The 19722-nt window shown below is 47.0% G+C and overlaps 1 protein-coding gene across 4 annotated transcripts; it reads left to right on the plus strand.

The window, feature by feature from the left end:
- The first annotated feature begins 1578 nt into the window (after window positions 1–1578).
- Window positions 1579–19034, plus strand: AP2M1 (adaptor-related protein complex 2, mu 1 subunit). Of its 4 annotated transcripts, XM_009699734.1 has the most exons (13): window positions 1583–1698; window positions 5316–5321; window positions 7109–7374; window positions 8787–8869; window positions 12520–12525; window positions 13047–13182; window positions 13280–13421; window positions 14131–14142; window positions 15762–15881; window positions 16389–16524; window positions 17224–17321; window positions 17458–17569; window positions 17912–19034. In XM_009699734.1, the coding sequence occupies exons 1-13, from the start codon at window positions 1625–1627 to the stop codon at window positions 18044–18046; spliced, it is 1326 nt and encodes a 441-aa protein (XP_009698036.1). In that variant the 5' UTR covers window positions 1583–1624; the 3' UTR covers window positions 18047–19034. The 4 variants fall into 4 exon arrangements, with proteins under 4 accessions (XP_009698037.1, XP_009698036.1, XP_009698038.1 ...); XM_009699735.1 differs by lacking the exons at window positions 5316–5321; window positions 14131–14142 and having other exon boundaries at window positions 1579–1698; XM_009699736.1 differs by lacking the exons at window positions 12520–12525; window positions 14131–14142.
- The last annotated feature ends 688 nt before the right edge of the window (window positions 19035–19722 follow it).

Raw genomic sequence — 19722 nt, forward strand, 5'->3', positions numbered from 1 at the left:
CTATCTCATTTGTAGTGCTCGTCTCTGGACTAAGCCAACCAAGCGGTTGCTAGAGTGAGTATTAGGACTTGGACTTCAGTGAATAGAAGTGCATATGACTACAGCAATGGGATCTAGTGAAGTAGCTATATATTTTAAACAGTCTTCTGCATCAATGATGTTTACGAGTTTTGTAGCTCTTCAAAATAATCTTCCTTTGGAGAAAGAGGAGATCGACAATTTAAGAGGGTAACTTCTGGGGCACTGTCTCCTAATTAAAGTGGGTCTTGGTTGAGATCTCCCACTCCAGTGGCACCTTGTGGCCTAACTGCGCTGTTTGGATTCTGAAGTGTTACTTGGTACTGCTGCTAGGGTCAGCAAAGGCTGTAATGTTACTGTATAAAAGCTATGTAAAAGCAGTAATAAACCAAGGTGTGTTTGCTGCTAAGAATGCCTTGCCATGGAGTGATAGGCTTGGTGACATCTCAAACGCTTGTGTGAACTGTGTGCAAAAAGACTAACTATGAATTCCATCTGATTTGTATCCAGGTCACTTGGGGGATAGACACTTTATAGTAGAAATAAAGGGTCTTTGATTTGCTTGTAGTTCCAGGCCTGTGTTTTTTCTCACATCCAAGGGATAGGCCAGGTACTACTAATACTCAAGGCTTGATCCGTCTGTGCTGATGAATGGAATGAGAAGTAAGCCTGCATCCATTTCAGGGCTAATTTTAAGCTTCAGTCCTGGCTACAAATTGCAGTCACATTCCGAGCCTCATGCGTTATAGGATACATGGTAGCTGTATGTACTCACCTAAACGGAAGCTTTTGAGTTGCTTCAGACAAGCTCAGGATGTCACTCAGCTGGGCCTCTGTCAGGATTCCTATGGTTGCTCCCTAGGTCTCGAACAAGGCGCTTGGTTCCTGGTGGGCTTCCTCATTGAGTCTTTGTTACCGTGTGGCCCTGAGGGGCAGTTCTGCAGCAAACATGAGGGCACACTGATCTGAAGACTGGCATGTAGTTCTGACTTATGTCTGTTGTGGTACATACAGTCTGTACTGCACATTGGGAACACACACTTTTCCATGTAAAATCCCAGCAGATCAAAAAGTATAATCTGTAACTGCAGCAGTAAGGCTGCTTCCCTCCTCTCCAAAGTAAAACACTGTTTCTAATAGTCCTTTGTGAGTAAGGAGCTCTGTTCTCTCCAGGATGTAAGCATGGGACAGGCAGTCACTTCCAGCACCTGGGCTCCTCCTGCATCTATAGCTGCCCTGCTGGGCCTCAGCCATGTGCTACCCTGGCCCGATGTACCAAGATAAGTTAGGTGAAGCAGCCCCTACCATTAGACTTTCAGGAGTATCTCTGATCATGTCCTCTGCTTGTCCTTCCCTGCAATCTGCTGGAGTTCATGACTCCTGTGGCATCAAGATGTGTGCTGTGGGGTCCTCACCACATCAGGTGTTCTAAGAATTGCCTTCTGGTTGAGGAGGTGTGTGATAAAAGGTGTCTGCCCTGGCTAATAGCCAGCACGTGTCAAAGTTTGTGCCTGCTGTACTGCTTGTTACCATGAAGCCTACTGATATATGCCTTCTCTTGCTTCAGGTCTTAAGCAACATGGGAAGAGAAGACTAAAATTCCATCATGATCGGAGGCTTATTCATCTATAATCACAAAGGAGAGGTTTTAATCTCTCGAGTCTACCGGGATGACATTGGGTAAGTGCTTTGGTTGCATCCCTGGTGTTTGCATTTCTGTCTCATTTTGGTGTGGACAGAAACCCAGAGCTGCTTTGTTCTGCATTAGCTGTGCATGCATGTAAGACTGCAACTCAACTTGCTGCTCTAGGCTTAGTTTAGAAAAAAAAAAAAGATTTGTTAAGCCCTGGTCACCTACAGATGGTAGTAAAGGATGGCCTGCAGGTGAACCTGGGACTTTATTTTGGATGATAGATCTGGCTGTTACTCCAAATGCTTCAGCAACATCAGCTGCCACTGTGGGAGTCTACCAGCTTCACTGTAATCATTAAAGCTTTTTGGGAGTAGCAATGTGAGAACTGTCTGCCCTGCACTATAACCAGGGCTCAGAATTAGTTTCAAACACAGATGTCTAGCATCAAGTACAGGCAAGCAGAAGACTGTCTGTGGTCTTGGAAAGTTATGTCTGCAAGCAGTCTCATAGTAACCATGGCTGTACACTTAAAGCTGGCATTCTGTCTCCCAACTTTGTATAGCAGCCTTGTATGTGAAAAGCTTGTATTCATTGGGTAATTAAAGTTGTAGGAAGCACTGAAAGCCTTCAGTAGATTGTAGGTGTCTGGTTGCACTTCACACAAGTGTTATGATGCTCACTTAGACTGGATCTGTACAATCCTTAGGCCGCTAGTTCCCAGAAGGGACCTTACTACAGATTTGGTGTCTTAAGGGCAGTGGATGGTGCTATAATGAATGTGATATCAAGTGGTGATGCTGCTTGGACTGAAAACCTTGAGTGGCTTTCTTGCACAACACTACTCTTAGTGGGTTTTCATTAGTGTTAGGCATTAGGTGGAAGTCAGTAATTGAAGTTAACAGAGTTAAAACATAGCTAACAGAAGCAGGGCTGTGGTAGGTGTTCATTCAAAGTCCAATAAGAGAGATCCTTCTGGCTAGTTTAGGAAAAAATAGTTTGTACCTGGTCTCCACAATGAATAGTGATAGGATATACTGTGAAATGACTTGTTGCCACGAATTACAAAAAAACATCAAACCAGTCTGCTTTCAGACTGCTGTTGTCTGAAGAGTGTGTCCCTTCTGGTTATAGATTGCCTAGTGGAGGTTAAAAGTTGAGGTAGACCTAGTAGCTAGTCAAGGCTTGCACTGTTTCATTGATGGAGTAGCAGTCAACACAGTGTTGAGTGATGAGCTTTAAATCTCTTGACTTGTTCCAAGTCAACTAAGGCAGGGTAAAGTAGCTGCTCTAGGGTTGGCTGGGTTGTTCCAGGACTTCTGCACAGAGGTGAGCCAGGGAAGCATTGTATTTCTGAAGCAGAAGACTACTGGCTACAAAGTTTTGCCTCTCCTCTGCTGTACTAACTCAAATATTTAAGTCTTGAATATTTGCTAGCTGAAGCTCTTCAGAGCAATTCATATGCCAGATCTGACTTTGTAAAGTTCCCCTAATGAGTAGGTATCACAGTGACTGAGCCAAGCCAGTCTGGATTATAGATAAATTCTAGGAATATGTTGTGTGGGGGGCTAGGGACACTGTTAGTGCAGTTTCTGGCAAAAATATTTTTTTTGTGGCTTGCAAACTTAAAGCACTTAAAGATAGGATTGTGCTCAAACTGATGTTTATTCAAGAAGGCCTTTTGATTTAAAGGGCATTCTGGCTGTGGAGATGTCAACTGGGGAGTGAAGTCGTTATTTTTCATGTAGTGACCTGTTGCTTTTTTTCTTGGCTCATTCCTCTTAAAGTGAGTGACTTGTGTTCAGTGCATGATAAAGTACTTCCTGCTGGCTGGCCAGACAAAACTAGAAAATGAGATTTCCTGCCTGATCTGATCTTAACTTTTTCATTTGGCAAAAGGTGCCAAAAAGATTCAAGTGTTTTCTCTAGGACTTCAGGAGTCAGTGTTCCCTTGAGTGAAATCCTCCATTCAGTTCCTGTGAAAGTGTCAGTCTTGTGATTTAGTGGAGCTGGTCCTGGCTGTTAACCAAGCTTGCTCCCTAAGGTATTTGAATTCCTTCTGAAACAGGCCTTCAGACCTGGTTTGGAATTTCTTTAGGCATAAGTTGTCCTAAAAATGGCTGTGTCTCATCTTGTGGTGTAATCAAGTAATTGAGAATCTTGCCATTTCTTAGTCTGAACATTAGCATCGATAGCAGGTCTACTTAAAAGCTTTTAGTACCCTAATCTTTGGAGGGAGGCAGGGAAAGGAATAGCTGTGGTACTGTAGCTTGTACACAACTCTGTAGGAGTTCTGTCTCCAAACAAACAGGTAATAGGCTTCTGGAATACTGTACAGTTCTTAATTCCTAAAGGATAGGTCTGAAGTGCTGAGGGCCAAGCCCATCCAGCTTGTTGGGAGGTAGGTTGAATGAGAAATGAGCATAGCTGCTGCCTGTCTTTGAGTGATTGACCCTTGAGACTCCCTCATCTTGGCACTTGCCTTTGGCATTCTGAAGGCTCCACCTATGTGTTGGGAGAGATTAAAGGTTATCTGTGGTTAAGAGAACCCCTCACCTGGCACAGTTTAAGGGTCTAAGCATATACTAGCTCAAATGTTAATGAGCAAAGAGATAGTCAATGAAGAAACCCTTCCCTTAAAGGCAGAAGTACCACAAAACTTGAACTTTCTTTGCTTGCAACTCAGAATGGCTTTAGTGCATGTAGTGCATCTGTCCATACAGCAGCTAGCTGCATGTATAAGCAGCCTCTTTAAAAAAAAAAAAAAGGCAAAGCACTATGCATTTAATTCAGGATATCATGGAGGGCTCTGCTGTGATCTTCAAGTGCTTTGTTCTTCAGTGACATAGTCATTGGGAGAGCCTACCTGCATTTAAGAATGTAGCTATTTAATAAAAATAAGCTATTTGAAACTGAGCAGCTTACATGACAAACTGCATGCACTTTAAATGTAATAGGCATTTGGTTTCTGAGCTTCTCGTACATCATTTTGGCTTCATGGCTCTTGATCCTTAAGGAAAAAGTGCAAGCTGGATAGAGCAGTGTCTGAATCTGCAGGATGTGCCATATCTCTCCAGACGTGCTCCAGCTCTATCAAACTTGCTGTATTTCCTGTTGGCTGGACAAAGCCAGAAAGCATCACCCCAAACAGCTTCAAATGAGAAGTACTGTCATAGAAGTGCCCACTGAAACTTGCAGCCTTGTTTTGAGACAGACTGGGAAGAAGACACCTGATACTCTGTGGTCCCCAGGCAATGCCTCAGATTGAGGCTTTGGGGTTTTCCCCTCCAAGGCCTGCTACGTGTATTAGCAGAGCAGACTGAGTATCACTGATGTGATATGGATGCAGCTCATCTGGACTAAATGCCCAGTTAGCACTAAAATTCAGCCAAACACAAGTCTGTCCACGCTGGCAGCCTGACCACGGCATGTCAGCGTTGTGCTTCGTGAGGGCTTCGTTGCTACCACAGCTTGTAACTGTCCATCCAATACCACCTTGGCCTTTTGTGCCCAGGCACAGGGGGAGGGGGTGCTGTTTGGTCTCTTCTTATCTCTTTGGATTCATTGTGCCTTGTGTGTGTGTTTCTAACCCTTTCTCTTGTTGCTGTCACTCCTCCTTTCTCCGCTGGCGCCATTTCTGTCCATCCCATCTCATTGGCTGCTGTAGCAATAGGTAAGAGACGCGTGGTAGGCCACGACTGGCACCGCATAGTGGGCAACTCGTGTGCTAGAAAAGCTTCACTGACCTGAGGCTTCTCCTCTAGTGTGCACCATTCTGGTTGCTGGTTCTGGCACTAGTTCTAGTGGGTTAGAACTTGAGGCTGGGGGGGCCTAATGTTCCAGAACAAGCTGAACTTTCCTTGCAAGGCTTACTGGAGGGGAAGAATGGGGCTTTTGAATATTGTTATTGTATAGCAGATTAAATTACTTTCTTACAGAAAAACTAAGGTAGAAATGAAGTATTAATTTAACTCAAACTTGCAAACCTTCTGGAGCAATAAACCTGCAAATTGTTTGAAGGCCAGAAATTCGCTTGTGGGGGAGCGTGTTTACTGATGAAGCTTCTACATATGTACCCAGACCTTCAAGGAGCAAGTGCCTGCTGTGGTAGCAAATGTTCCTTTGAATGTCCTTTGTTTTCAAACTTGGAACTGTCTGCTGGATTGTTGACAACAAATGCTTACGAGCATTTGTGTGCCTGTATCCTTGCTTGCAAGGATATTATTACTGTCTGCTTTCAAACATGGTTCTGCATAATCAGTACCATGGCCTTGATGCTGCAGTCAGAAGACCCCCTGTTCTACACAGTGTCTGAGAGTATGAGTAATAAAGCACAGCTAGATGTGTCTTGGCTTGGTGTGTAGACTATTGCTTTAAGTCTCAGTCTAGTCATATAAAGCACTCAGCCTTCCTTCCTGTGTTCTTAGGATCGGTGGACTTTAACTTAGTTTTTGGGGAGTTTATCCTGACTTCTAGCTATAGGATAAGGAAACTCTAGCGTGGAAGAGCTGGCATCCAGAATGCCACTCGGAGATCCCGGTTTACCCAGGAGGGATTTGTTCCCTGTCACTAGTGTATAGACAGTTTGGATTAAAGATGGCAGCGGCTAGGGGAAGCTTGCATAGAACCTTTTCAGCACTGTGCAGAACCTCTTTATTGTAAATGATGCTGGACCATCCATTGTACATAACGCAGCGCTACTAGCACACTGCACTGTGGGGACCCTAAGTCCATGTGCAAGAGACCTGTTCTGAAGCCTGGCAGGCTCAAGAGGACATGTGTAACTGGAAGGCTAAAATGTTCCTAATCCTGCTTGCTGCTTTGAGCATGCCCTCCATGGTGTGTGGGGTATGGAGGTGAGGTGAATCTGAGAACTAAAGCTCCCTTTTGCGGTGTACCCAGGCACTGACCTCTGTCAGGTGACCTGGGTAGGTTTTGCTGTTTTTTTCCTCAGTGGTATGTCTGGGAAGAACTGCCATTGACGGATATCTTGGGAGGCTATAGCTTGCTTTGGGGCAAGAGTATGAAGGCCTGGGCATGCAGAGTAGACAGTAACTAGGTGTTTGGCAAAACTAGGCTCTTCTTTGGGCCACAAGCTGCTACTGTGTTTGTTCCCAGCTATGGCAATCAATTGGGCCTGCTGGCAAAATTAATTGAAGAGAAGGTTCCTTTACCATCTGACTCCAGATGGAGGCTAGCTTCTTCTGACTACAGTTATGCTGTAGTCCAAAGTTCCTTAGAGACCAGTAACACTCTGTCTCTCCTTTAGTTTGTGCAGAATTTAATGTTTAACTCTGCTCAGAGCCTTCACTTGTCCCTCTTGGACATCCCCAGGCACCCTTCCTAAGTGAGCTTGGTGTATGTAGTTCAGTGTCTGACTGTAATTGCATAAGCAGAACTGTGCAGCCAGCTTGTTTTCATGTATGCAGTGCTAACTTATCTTTGGTGATGATCTTGTAGGCGGAATGCCGTCGACGCCTTCCGCGTCAATGTCATCCATGCACGGCAGCAGGTACGCTCGCCTGTCACCAACATCGCCCGCACGAGTTTCTTCCATGTCAAGCGTTCCAACATCTGGCTGGCTGCTGTCACCAAGCAGAATGTCAATGCTGCCATGGTATTCGAGTTTCTTTACAAGATGTGTGACGTGATGACTGCCTACTTTGGGAAGATCAGTGAGGAGAACATAAAGAACAACTTTGTGCTGATCTATGAGCTACTGGATGGTGAGGTGTTTCCCTTATCTGCTATGTGATACTGCATTGGGTATTTCTAAAACCCTTACCTTGGTTTGATGTAGTAATAATCCTTGGAGTATTTTTAACATGTGTGACCATTCAAAATGACTTGTTCTGCTTTCTAATACCACCTGTACCGTAAGTGTGGATAACACCTCAAGCCCATAGCCTTGTGTTGATCATGGGTCACTTTGCTGAAGTGTTGGGAGCTGTGCACTTGTATGAGGCAGCTGGTGCTGGACCCCAGCTTCTGAGTGGATCCTGTGTAGGTGCAGGGCTGTCTCTGTACTGAGGTATATAAAGAGGCCTATCATCAGCACCTCTGAGGCCAGCCATCCCAGCTAGTGCCCAGGTGGCTCTAGCACTGTATGGTGGCAGTCACCCCAGGCTGCAGCTGGTTGCTGCTGTCAGGTTGCCTCTTGGGGGCAATTCTGAGACAGAAGGAAATCAGTAAAACCCAGCCTGCTCTGTACCAGCCCTACCTCCCCCAGTGATACAACTGCACATTTCATCACAGAATAATAATACAGTGTCCCTGCAGCTGCTCGCAATATCTGCCTGCCCATGGAGATTGTCCTTGAGCTGTCCCTGTTTCGCATAACATGAGCGCTTTGTATTAGTTATGCTTCAATTTGTTTTCCAGACAAGGCACCGTGCATGTTTGTCCTGGGATTCTTAGCCAAGGATCACAGTGACTGATGGTTTCTCTGTTCCCTCTGGGCAGATGAAGAGACTGCTGTTTCTCTGCATTAGTTGCTGCTGTCTCCTAGTAGGCACAGCGAGATCAAAACCTGCCAGTGTGGTGTTACTCAGTATTCATGTTAGTGGTCTTCTCTCCCCTCTAGATCTCTTGTGGATTGTTCCCTTCCTCTTTGAGGGGAGTGGGTGTGAAGTGCACTGTCTGTAGTTAACATCTATTTCTCTCCCACGCTGATCATCCTGCAGTGCCACTACTCTGCTGTTATTTTCTTTAGGTTTTGATTTTTATTACATCTTCATAAGAAAATCAAAACCTAAAGAAAATGCTGCAAAGATAGATTGTTCTGCTGTTGGATGAAGCGTCTTTATTGTCTCCTGGATGTTTTTGGAAAAACTCCTCGGTGTGCCCTGTGCACATGGCTGGACTAGTTGATATTTTGTCCCAAAGTGCAGTTGTATTTAAAAACCAGCAAATTCATCAGTTGGACAGCTTTCCATCACCCCTCCTCAACAAAATATTGCACTGGGAGGTCAGTTTAGCAAAACTGTTTCTTTTCTTTTGGTAAGGAGTGCACCAGCAACTTATCCAGAAATTTAATGTGTAAGCAGTGTTTATGCACTGATTGATGCTCTCCTTATAGGATTCATTGGCATGTTTATACCTTGCAGCTCTGAACTAACCTTCTCTTACTCTCCTGTAGAAATCCTGGACTTTGGCTATCCTCAGAACTCTGAAACAGGGGCTCTGAAGACCTTCATCACTCAGCAAGGCATCAAGAGTCAGGTAACCAGAGGAATTTGGAGTACAGCACTGCTCTGCTGATTAATTTTCTGTAAACCTGTTCAAGAAAGTATGGTGTTAATTACCAACTAACCATTTGACCTGTGCTGAGTGGAGGTGCCAGAATAGATTGAGAACACCCTGGCAGGGATGTAGTTCAGTGACATCTTGTTCTAGGTGGCTCTGCACTTGTGTGCCCTTGTGTTCCCTGGCATATGGTAAGATGCGGCAGGAAGAGCCCTGAGCTAGGATAATGCCAGTCCCTTGCATGTAAATGATTGCTGGCTTCAGGCTCTGCCCTGTGTCAGCTTCTGGCAGAGGATAAACAAATCTACCTGCTGAATGAGAAATAGCTCTTCTGTGTGTGAATGTCGCTGAGCAGGTCTGTTCTTCACCAGCCTTCGGTGCTTTGAGCTGTCAGGCTTTCATGCCTGCCTTGTAATGAAGTATTCTTCAGCCTTATGAATCTTCCTGTCAGTCAGGAAGCTGATGTTTTTATGTCGCTGCCTGTAACATCTTTGCAGATCAGCATCAGTACAGTCTGAGCTTTCACATGTTAGAGATGAGAATCTACTGTGCATTTGGCACGGTAATAACCCTTGCAGCAAAGTTTACATGGAGGTAGAAGATAAAGGGCAGCTGGGGAAAAAGACACTTAAATTGGTCTGTTCTGGGGAATGTGCTTTAAACTAGCCCGAATCCTACTCCAGGCTGCCGCCCTCAAAACTAGGCTTACTATCTTGGACAGCTCGTGCTCAGCCTCTGAAACCAAAGGACTGTTACAGTCAACTGTTTCTCGTATCCCTAAGAAATATTGCTCACCCTGCACATCTAGCACAGCCATGCAACTCATTATGAGGACTTATCCTAAAACTTGGTCCTCTCCCCTGTGTAGCAAGTGAGTCAGGAAAAAAGCTGGGAGTCAGTTTGTACTGAAGCTGTCTGCAGCAGTGATTTGGGTGAAGCTTCAGCCCCAAGGTACAAACAGAAGCAAAGTGGTAAACAGGAGCCTGCCTGGCAACTGTTCTTGTTTGGGATAAGCAGAGGTCAAAGTCTCTGGAGGCTCTGTTTCAACTCCGTTCATCAGCACTGACTTCCTAAGAACTCCTTTTTAAACTTTTAATCTACTACTAGTAGCAAGACTAGCTGCATTTCAAGAAGGAGGTGAGAGAGAAGCTGCCTCTGAGCAACATGTTTCCTGCTAGAACAGCAAACAGTGTTTTGCAAGAGGGCATGCATATATCAGTGGCCAGATGTGAGTACATCCGGTCTCAGTCCCCCATCCCAAGCCTCTGGCCTTCTGCAGTCTGACATTCTGGGCAGTCAGCAGTCAAGATAGCTGAGTCAGCTCCTGTTCCTAGGAAAATCAAAACTAACCACCCTCACTTCCTTCCCTAGCTCTCTTTTTTTTGCTTTTGTCTGTTTTAACAAACTCTTATGCTGTTTGTGTGCAAACCACTATCACAGCATCTTGCTTTGTTCAACAGCAGGTTTAGTCCTTCCTGTACAAAGAGGAATTTGGACTTCAGCTTTACATAAGTAGGCAGTTATTCTGCTCTGTGTTGGAATTTTGTGCAACCCAGTTCAAAAAGCAGAAGTAATCCTTTCCAGGCACAGTATGGCAAGGACAGCAATTTCCTTGTCTGCTCTCTATTCTGGTACATCTAGCTTCCAACTTCTCCTTCACTTACAGCCAACTTCTGGCAGGTACCTTGGACCAAAATCTGGGACTCGGTGGCCTGTCATCTATGTTCCCTTATCCCTGCTTAGCTCCTGATGGTGTTTTCCTTGGGCTTGTGTCCTGCTGAATTTAAGGAGCAAAATCCAGAGTTACAGCAGTCTTTATTCCAAACTCAACTTTTTGACTTTGTTCTCAATGAAAGATTTGAGGCATACTGAGCTGCTGTGCTCTGAATGCACTCTGTGTGGCTACAGTTGTCTTTCTAGGGCTGGTGATCTTAGAATGCAAGATCTGCTTTTTTTTTTCTGAAAGTGGGACCAGTATTGCTGTGTTGCTTGCCAAGGGAGGTACCCTGTGCTCTGGGAATGGAGTGATGTGGCACACAGGTTTTAAAAGGTGCTGGTGTGCAACATGGTTTCACTTCTAGTCCCTACGCATGAAGTAGCCAGCTACTCAAATAGCAGGACCACAGGGGATGCTAATGTCCTGCATCAGAACTGATGGAGGCATTGGCTCTAGTATCTTCCTCCAGCAGAGGCTAAACCTGCTCTTACAACTCGAGCTGCAGCTATGCTCTGTGTACTCAGTTCTCAGTCTTCAGATTCTGTCTGCATCTGTCCAGACTTCATTAACTAGATGAATGCTGTAACTTTCTTCCCCTTCAAGTGCTTTCTGGGAGTTTGAGTTGGTCAATGCTTAGTTACAGAGTTTCCCCAAACCTTAGACATACTTTAGTGCTAAAATTCTAGTGTTACTTTTCAAAAATAACTTTTTGAGGAGAGGGCTGCCACCCACTGCAAGAGTCCAGGAAACCTGCTGTATGCCTTTAACCTAGTCCTCATGCTGGCAACAGAGTACAAGAAGTTGGATATTCTTGTCCCATTTTAGCTGACATATTTGTCCAGCTCTGGGGACATCCCAGTCCTGAGGAATTTCAGACCTGGGTGCCCTCAGTCCCTCGCTTAGGGAACGCTCATGCTGCTGGGTGATCTCAGCTTCAGCACTCCCTAGGCAGCTGCTTCCAGATCCATTCAGCCACTTTCTGTAGTGACCAGTAGAGGTTCATGGCACTGATGCTGTTGCAGGAGATGGGAATGTCAGCACGCGATCAGTGTCCCTTTGGAAGCCAGAGAACTGGGTATTATTTCTATGTGTGCCTCTCATTCTTCTTAAGCGTGAACAGGGCAGATAAGGAGGCTTTTTTAGTGGGACAGACAAGGGAAGTACTTTGTACTGCATTGAGCACTTACCTAGGCAGTTCCCAGGGGAGTATAAGCTCTGTGTCTCTTAGATGTTACTATAATGGCTCTGCTTGCTCAAGGAGTGACCATGTCTGTGGCAAGACCATGTGTGAAACCAAGCCACTGCTGGTTTAAAGCTGAAATCATGTACTGCCACCCTGTGGGCCCAGTGCAAGGCTGCTACGGCAGGACCCACTTCTGTGTTGTGCAGTTGTGGTGGAAAAGGCAGAATTAACAAGGATATAACTTTATACAGAACCCAGACTTAAGATGTCTGCGTGTCTGGTGCTTCCCATAGTCTGGGCATCTGTGCCACGGTAAACATCTACGGCTTGCTTTAGGAACAGCAACGTGAGGAGTCTGCTCTGCATAGGAACATAACTGGGAGTGGTATTTGGTCTGTCTGTCCCTCCCTCTGCTCTGCCTTGTATTTGGGTGGCACATAATGGGCCAAGTCTGAAAAGCCATTTCACTGCTAGGAGTGCTAGGTTTCCTGAGGGGAGCTAAAGGTCAAAGCCCCTCATCTTCTTTGTGCTAATTACCTACCTAATTAATGATGAGCTGGCCTGCTTTGTTCCTGTCCTGAGGTAGCCTTAAGCCTAACCTGCCTCTTTCTCCCTTCCTCCCTTTTCTTGCTATTGACCTGCTTGCCTGTTAACCCTGTGTGCACCACACTTGCTGTTATACATCTACTTCTTGACTTTCTGCGTGTGACTGGACCCCACCTGTAGCATCAGGTAGGAAACCTCCTTGTGCCTCTCAACACAAGTCCAGGCTCAACCTGGATGCTGTTAGATGCATGTTAGGTTAGTGTTGGTGTATAACTCTAATGACTGCAGTGATTGAGAAGCAGTCCTTGAAGATTAGCTGTCTTGTGGCTCTAGGGTTTCATGTTGGATAAGGGTGTGAACTGGCCTGTCAGCTGCTTCTCTGCTTAATGTGGAATGATGTGGCAGTCTGAGATGTGATTTGAATGCCATTGGTGGAGCCCATGCCTCCGTGCACCTAGATGTAGTGGACTAGCTAACAAAATGGAAGAACCTTTCCTGCTGTTGTTATGACCAATTTTTAGTTAGGCATAGGATTTGCTGTATTGAGGAGAGAATGACCAAATCGTGGGGGGTGTGACAGCACCCATATCTAAGTGTTAAAAACAGTTGTGTGTAATAAATGGCAAGCTATTGCTCTTAAATTTAGAGCAACACTTCTTAGTCTCTGAATTGATCTAGAAGTCTAAAGTGCCATTTCTTTGCTTTAGACTAAGGAAGAGCAATCCCAGATCACCAGCCAGGTGACTGGACAGATTGGGTGGAGGCGCGAAGGGATCAAATACCGTCGCAATGAACTATTTCTTGATGTACTGGAGAGCGTGAATCTCTTGATGTCCCCTCAAGGTAAGCAGGAGGTGTAGAGCTGGCATCCTTCTTCCCTGCAAGGTTTGTGAGTGGCGACTTGGGTAACTGTTCTGAACTGTGCTCTTCTCTACACCAGGTCAGGTTTTGAGTGCCCATGTCTCTGGCAGAGTGGTGATGAAGAGTTATCTGAGTGGAATGCCAGAGTGCAAGTTTGGCATGAACGACAAGATCGTCATCGAGAAACAGGGCAAAGGGACTGCAGATGAAACGGGGAAAAGGTAGGAAGCATTGGGGTAAAAGCTACTTGCACTGGGGAGCCTTGTAAGAGGGCAGCACTTAATAGCTTTTCTGATCTGATAGACAAAGCTGATGTTTTCTTCCCTTCAGATATTACTGCTAACTTTTCTCTGGATAGGTCAGTTGTCATGTGAGCTACCAGCTTGAGGGTCTCAATACAGAGGGCTTCTCTACAGCTCTTCAACTATTAAGATTCAAACATAGTGTTAAGTGTGGCATTTTTGTGGGTGGAAACAGTTCCCCAAGATGGATTTTCCCAGAATTTGTGTGTCTAGCAGTTCTAGTCAGTGCAGAGACTCTTATTCATAGGATGCAGTAGTAGTGTTCCCAAGGAACAGTGAAGGAACCCCTCTGACCATAGCCTGCTCTACCTGGACTGTTCCCACAAACTAGAACAGCTGACAAACACTGGGTAAGACCCTCCTGCTGACATACAGGTGGTCAGTGGCCGTGTGGATTGGAGGCTCATCCCTTTGGGGAGCCCAGCTACCTTCCTTCCCAGCTGCACCTCAGTCAGTACCCACATTGAAGCTGAAAACAGGTTTTGTGCCTTTTCCAGCCTTCTTGCTTGGGGTGAAGAGATAAAAGCTAAGGGACGGTCACTTTTCTCTCACTAACCATTTGCATCTCAACTGTGTTTCTCTTGGTTGTTTGTTTTTTTTGTTGTTTTTTTTTTTTGCTGACCCCCAGTGAATTGGGAAGGTAGATAATCTGCTTCAGCTGTGTGTGCACTCTGCTCTCCCCCTGTCTTTTGCTTTGTGCGACTTGTGCATGTAACTTGGATCTCAGACACTTTCCATGATGGTTCCTGTAAATGGAGCTGAGCTGCTATTTGCCTTTTCTCTCAGAACCAAGCCAAGAGCTATCACTTCACTGTCACCTTTAAGCCATCTTTCCTATACCTGAATTTAGCTAGTAGATGGATGAGCCTCAGGTGGCTGCACAGTGGGGATGTACTGTAGTGAAAATGTCATCTGTGTAGGCCTCAGTCAGTAACGCTATCCCTGAGCTTCTGTGCTGTGAGTGCCTTTGCCTGTAAATGTGGTATTTTCTAGAGTTACGGAAGCAAGACGGACAGGGACTCTTGCTAGGTGGTTCTCCCTAGCTGGGGTTCTCCAGTGGGCAAGAGCTTGGAGGTGTTACTCTCAGAAGTACATAGTTATGAGGTGACCAAAAGGGACAGCTGCTGCCTGTTGCTTTTTAGCAGCTAGTGTGTGGCAATGCCAAACACTGAGTAATGCTGCCTGAGAGTGCTAGGTGGCAGGGCTTTCCCTACAGTTCTCCAAAGAGACAGGAACTAGTCGGCTAACATCGGCTGTCATCTGGGCAACAGATTAGGAAAGACTAACTCCCGCTTATGAAGCACAAACTACACCACTGGGTTGTGTAACTAAACAGCCAGTCAGCCTGGGGTCAGTCTGCTTCCCATTTGTGCAGGTAATGGTGGTTCCTAGGACAGCCAAACCTGCCTGTAGTGCTTATACTATCTCGGCACACTTGCATGGTTGTCCTGTTGCTCCTAGCAGTTGAGGGAGCCTAGATAGCACAATGCTACACTGCTGCACCTTCTCTACACTGATGCCTCTTCTGTTGCTACCACCTTCTCATTTTCTGGTCCCTCTTGGTAGCTAAGAGTTCTTGGCTGACCTCAGGACCTGTAGCAAGGAAAGTATTCTCAGAGACTAGAACCCAGCACAAGCTCAGCGCTGGCAGGTTAGGCTAGTGCACCTAGATGGACAGATGGTAGCTGTGTAGAGAGTGAGAGATAAAACTTTTATGGCATAATATTGTGGTCTTTGGCAATCAGTCCAGAATCAAACCACCTGCTAGCTAGTGGAAATCAACAGCTGTGAAGTGCTTTCTGAACAGGAAGACCTTGAACCTGACATCTCCTGGCTGTGTGGCAGTGGGATAGCTTTGTGGACAGGAAAGTGTTTTCTCTCCTTTGAACTGTGCTGTGAGAAGACTTGGGCTAGCAGAGTTGCCTTTGCAGTACTGAGGTGCTGCTGGCAGGCAGACCCAAGCATCGTGTTGCTGGCTATGACAGAAGGGTGCTCCTCTAATCTCTCTCCTCTTTAGGGGAGGGGAGGGAGAGAATTCTTTCAAACAAGCTTCCTGAAATATGATTTTTGTGGTGGTGAAACAAGGAAAGTCTGAGCCAAGAGGCTGCTATCCCCTAAATCTCTCCCTGCCTCCCCATTTCCTGGACGCCTGCAATGGCAACATGCTCTGTAGAGTAGTTTCTGCCTGGGCAGACTTTGACTGCACCAAGATACCAGGGCTGCAGCTTGCACTTGTTTAAATGTGTCTTGTGTTTTTAGCGGCAAACAGTCAATCGCCATCGACGACTGCACTTTTCACCAATGCGTGAGGCTCAGCAAGTTTGATTCCGAGAGGAGCATCAGCTTCATTCCACCAGATGGAGAGTTTGAGCTCATGAGGTACTGTGGTGGGGGGTGAACAGGCTGGTGTTGGCATCTGCTTGCTGCTACAGTAGTGTTGCTGCTCTCAGGCAGACTTGCAGCCCTTGAGCACCTAGCAAATATGCACTTGTTTTCAGAGTGGAATCTGTAGGGTGTCCCACAAATCCTTCTGTTAAAAAATGTGGTAGAAGCCCAGCGGCATGGTTTTGCCACAGCCATCATGTTGGATGTGGGTTTCCTGACCCTTTAGCTTGCTGTATCTGTTTTTTTAGCGCTTAAAACTAATGTCCTTGAACAGGGCAACTGGCAGGAACCAGATGTAAAACTTGGGACTCAAGAAACCATCACTGTCCTGCAGCAGCACAGATCTTACTACTGCTTCCTTCTGTGATGGCTCCCTTTCTGGCTGATGCTTCTAAGCTGTTCCCTGTATGCAGAGGCTGTCTCTCTAGGAAGATGGTACAATTTGAGACCATAAGGAAGCTAACGCCTCCTCAGAATTCACTGTTGCTTCCATCCCTGCAGATATCGAACCACTAAGGACATTATCCTTCCCTTCCGTGTGATCCCACTGGTGCGGGAGGTGGGTCGGACCAAGCTGGAAGTGAAGGTGGTGATCAAATCAAATTTCAAACCTTCCTTGCTGGCCCAGAAGATAGAGGTAAGAGAAGAAAAACCTGTGGTTTCTTTTTGCCTGGGCATTGTGCCTCTACTTTATGTCCTCTGCTGAAGACTCCTCACAGATGAGTCCTCAATCTCATACAGGACTAAGAGTGATTTGCCATCAAGTAGGGAGGCAGAAGTTGTTTTCAGCTGCACAGCCACCTTGGCAGAGGCCTCATTCCCTGCAGCAACTCTTCACTTAATGTCTTGGCCGCTGTGAAAAGTCCATGTTCTTCTGTCTGCATGATCTGATGGTATGTCAGACAGGCAGCAGGCTATGAGCTGTGTAAGACAGGCTAAGGGTGGCTTTGCAGCTTAGTCCCCTTCTGGGAAAGGCTTACTGCTGCAGAGCTAGGCTTTCCAGAGCCTGGTGCTGCCAGACCTCCCTGGCCAGCCTGGCATCCTTCCTGAGCTCATCTGCCTGACACTAGCCAGGCTTCCTGCAGCCTGAACTGGAGAGCTCTGCCCTGATCCTCACTGACTGTTGTGGATTCTGAAAATGTGTTGGAACCTTTACTTTAAAGCAAGAAACCAGAGAGCTAGCCTAGGATGCCTTGTGGTAGCTGATGTCCTCTGGGCCCTGAGATGGGGGAGAGAGAAGGCCATGGGGTCCAGGACAGGTGGTCTTCCCCCGAGACTGCACAGAGTGCCTGGGCTGCAGTCTCCTTGCCCCTGCTCACCAGACTCTGCCTTCCAGGTCCGAATCCCAACGCCCCTGAATACCAGTGGAGTGCAAGTCATCTGTATGAAAGGGAAAGCAAAGTACAAGGCCAGTGAGAATGCCATTGTCTGGAAGTAAGTGAGCATGTTGGGTCTGGGGTGCTGCAGGGACAGGGCTTTAGGAGACAGAGTCTGTTTGGTGCTCCTGTCTGCCCTGAGCACGTGTAGTGAAGGGGAGAATAAAAGGCACCTCCTGGGCTTTCTCTGATAGGATAAAACGCATGGCTGGAATGAAGGAATCCCAGATCAGTGCGGAGATTGAACTGCTGCCCACCAATGACAAGAAGAAGTGGGCTCGGCCCCCGATCTCCATGAACTTTGAGGTGAGTCCTTGTCTGCCTTCCAGGACACAGCTAACTTTAGAGAAATTTTGTCAGTGCAGTCCCTTCTGCCCTCATGGGAATGGCACAGGTTTGAGTGCTCCCTGTCCCAAGCTGACATGTGACCCTCCCTAACACGAGGCCAGCCAGGTCACAAAGCTAATGGAAGAAAATTGCCCTTAAAGCCACTGGAGTGTGTCACCATGCATGCAGGGAGAAGGGAAGGGAACAGTGGCTCTTGGTGTCTGTGTCTAGACGCATAGCCCAGGGGTCCTCTGGCATTTGTGTATGGAGAGCACTTTACCCCTCTGTTCCAATGCTCTCTGTCTGCCCCTTTCTCAATAGGTCCCATTTGCGCCCTCTGGGCTGAAGGTGCGCTACCTGAAAGTCTTTGAGCCAAAGCTGAACTACAGTGACCACGATGTGATAAAATGGGTGAGGTACATCGGCAGGAGCGGGATCTACGAGACCAGATGCTAGCCCCAGCAGGCTGGCGGGCTCCCTCTTCTCCAAGCCATCCTCTGCCTCTCCTCAGTCTTCAACTACATTCAGAGAAAACATCTGCCTGGCCCCTCTACGCAGATTGAAAGACCCTGTGGCTCACTGTGGGAGCGGACTTGCCTGCCTCTGCTCATTTACCACCCACGCTGCAGATGAAGTTCAGAACCCAGTCGCACGCAGGGGTACAGTCAGCCTCCTGCTCCCCATCCCAGGGTGGGGAAGGGCTAGTCTAACTCCCATCCTCTCGTGATCTTTCTAGGGAACGTCCACCATTAAACTCCTCTTCTGTTGGTGTCTCACTACTTGCATCATATCCTAGTATTTTTGAAGTTCTTGTGCATATGTACTCGTAGAATAGACCTAAACATAGACTGGACAAATCTGAGTTGAAGTTACCCTGGCTTCTGTACTAGCTATTGCTGTTGTGGTAGATGTTGCTGGCCAGTCTGAGATGCCTGGGGTGGTGAGTTTGTCGGGCCTCCACCAGAGGAGATGGTGGGCTCACCAGATCTCACCACCACCTTATATTTCTTGCAAAGTCGTCAGTATAGAGTCCTGCCGTGGGAAGGTTTGTGACCAAAAAGGATGAGGGTTTAGGCTCTTGCTGGTGTGTACGTGGGTGGCACGGCATTTCAGGTCCTTAGAGCACTTACCCACACCCACTGCTGGCTTGAGCCAGTCTGTCCTTTCCAAATGAATTGGAAACTTGGCCCCTCTGTCCCAGGGAGCGTGGGTCAGCTGAGCTCTGTCAGGATGTGAACAGGGTCTGTCCTCGGGGAATTTTAAAATGCAGTTGGCAGTAAGAGCCCCCTGCCCCAGCCTGCCCTCTCCACACTTCTACCAAACGCTTCTGGGCCATAGGAATGCTGCTGCTACCCACAATCCTGCTTCTGGTAGTGTGGTCTCCATTTTGTACACTTTGTGATTTGTCCAGCTCTGAATCTAATAAAGTATGTAGAACGGAGAAGGCTACCTGCGCTGCTGTTTGGGACTTGTGGTGCAAGAGCCTGGGCTGTGCTCTGGGCCTGTGCTGGAGTGTCTTGGGGCTTGCTTTTATTTCCCCAGCCCTGGGCTGCCTGGGGGTTAGTAGGTGAGAAGAAGTGATGCCCTTGCTTCCAGCACTGCCAGTGTTCCATTGCTGCTGCTGCAGCTCCCTGGGGAAAGGAGAGTGCTCTGGCCTTTCCCCCTCAGGGCTGGCTCACCAAAACCTGCAGCTGGGCTGAACTGACCCTCGCTGCCCTCATGGTTAAGGTGTGTCCAGGGGCGCCCCTGCAAGCCTGGCTGCTTTGCCCAAGCCTGGCTTAAGTGGCTTTTGTTTGTGAACAGCTGAGAGGGAAAAGAAAAAAAGAATCAAAGTTTTCCCTTTTGCCTTGGCTTTTGGAGGGTCGGGGCACGGAGGGTGCTGTGCCTGGTAGCTGAAGGTAAGGCTGCGACAGGATATGGGACCACCCGTTGGCTAAAGCCCCCTCTGCCTCTATCTATGAGCAGAGGGATGCGCCTGAGCGTGAGCGCAGCCAGTGGGACCTGCCCCCTCTGACTAAGCAGAGTGCCTTAAAGAAAAACAAAAAAACCCAACAACTCGCAGAGGAAAAGAAAAAAAAAACACAAAAAACACAACAAACCTCACAAAACCTCGTTGGACAGGACAAGCAGGC

This window comes from Cariama cristata, unplaced genomic scaffold (assembly GCF_000690535.1).
Source record: "Cariama cristata isolate BGI_N322 unplaced genomic scaffold, ASM69053v1 scaffold34164, whole genome shotgun sequence".
Lineage (NCBI taxonomy): Eukaryota > Metazoa > Chordata > Aves > Cariamiformes > Cariamidae > Cariama > Cariama cristata.

Excerpts from the sequence above, each read along its gene's own strand:
- AP2M1 (XM_009699734.1), top strand. The coding sequence starts at position 1,625 with ATGATCGGAGGCTTATTCATCTATAATCACAAAGGAGAGGTTTTAATC. Across the intron at positions 7,375-8,786 it reads GATCTATGAGCTACTGGATG|AAATCCTGGACTTTGGCTAT; the intron begins GTGAGGTGTTTC and ends ACTCTCCTGTAG. Across the intron at positions 13,183-13,279 it reads TCTCTTGATGTCCCCTCAAG|GTCAGGTTTTGAGTGCCCAT; the intron begins GTAAGCAGGAGG and ends TCTCTACACCAG.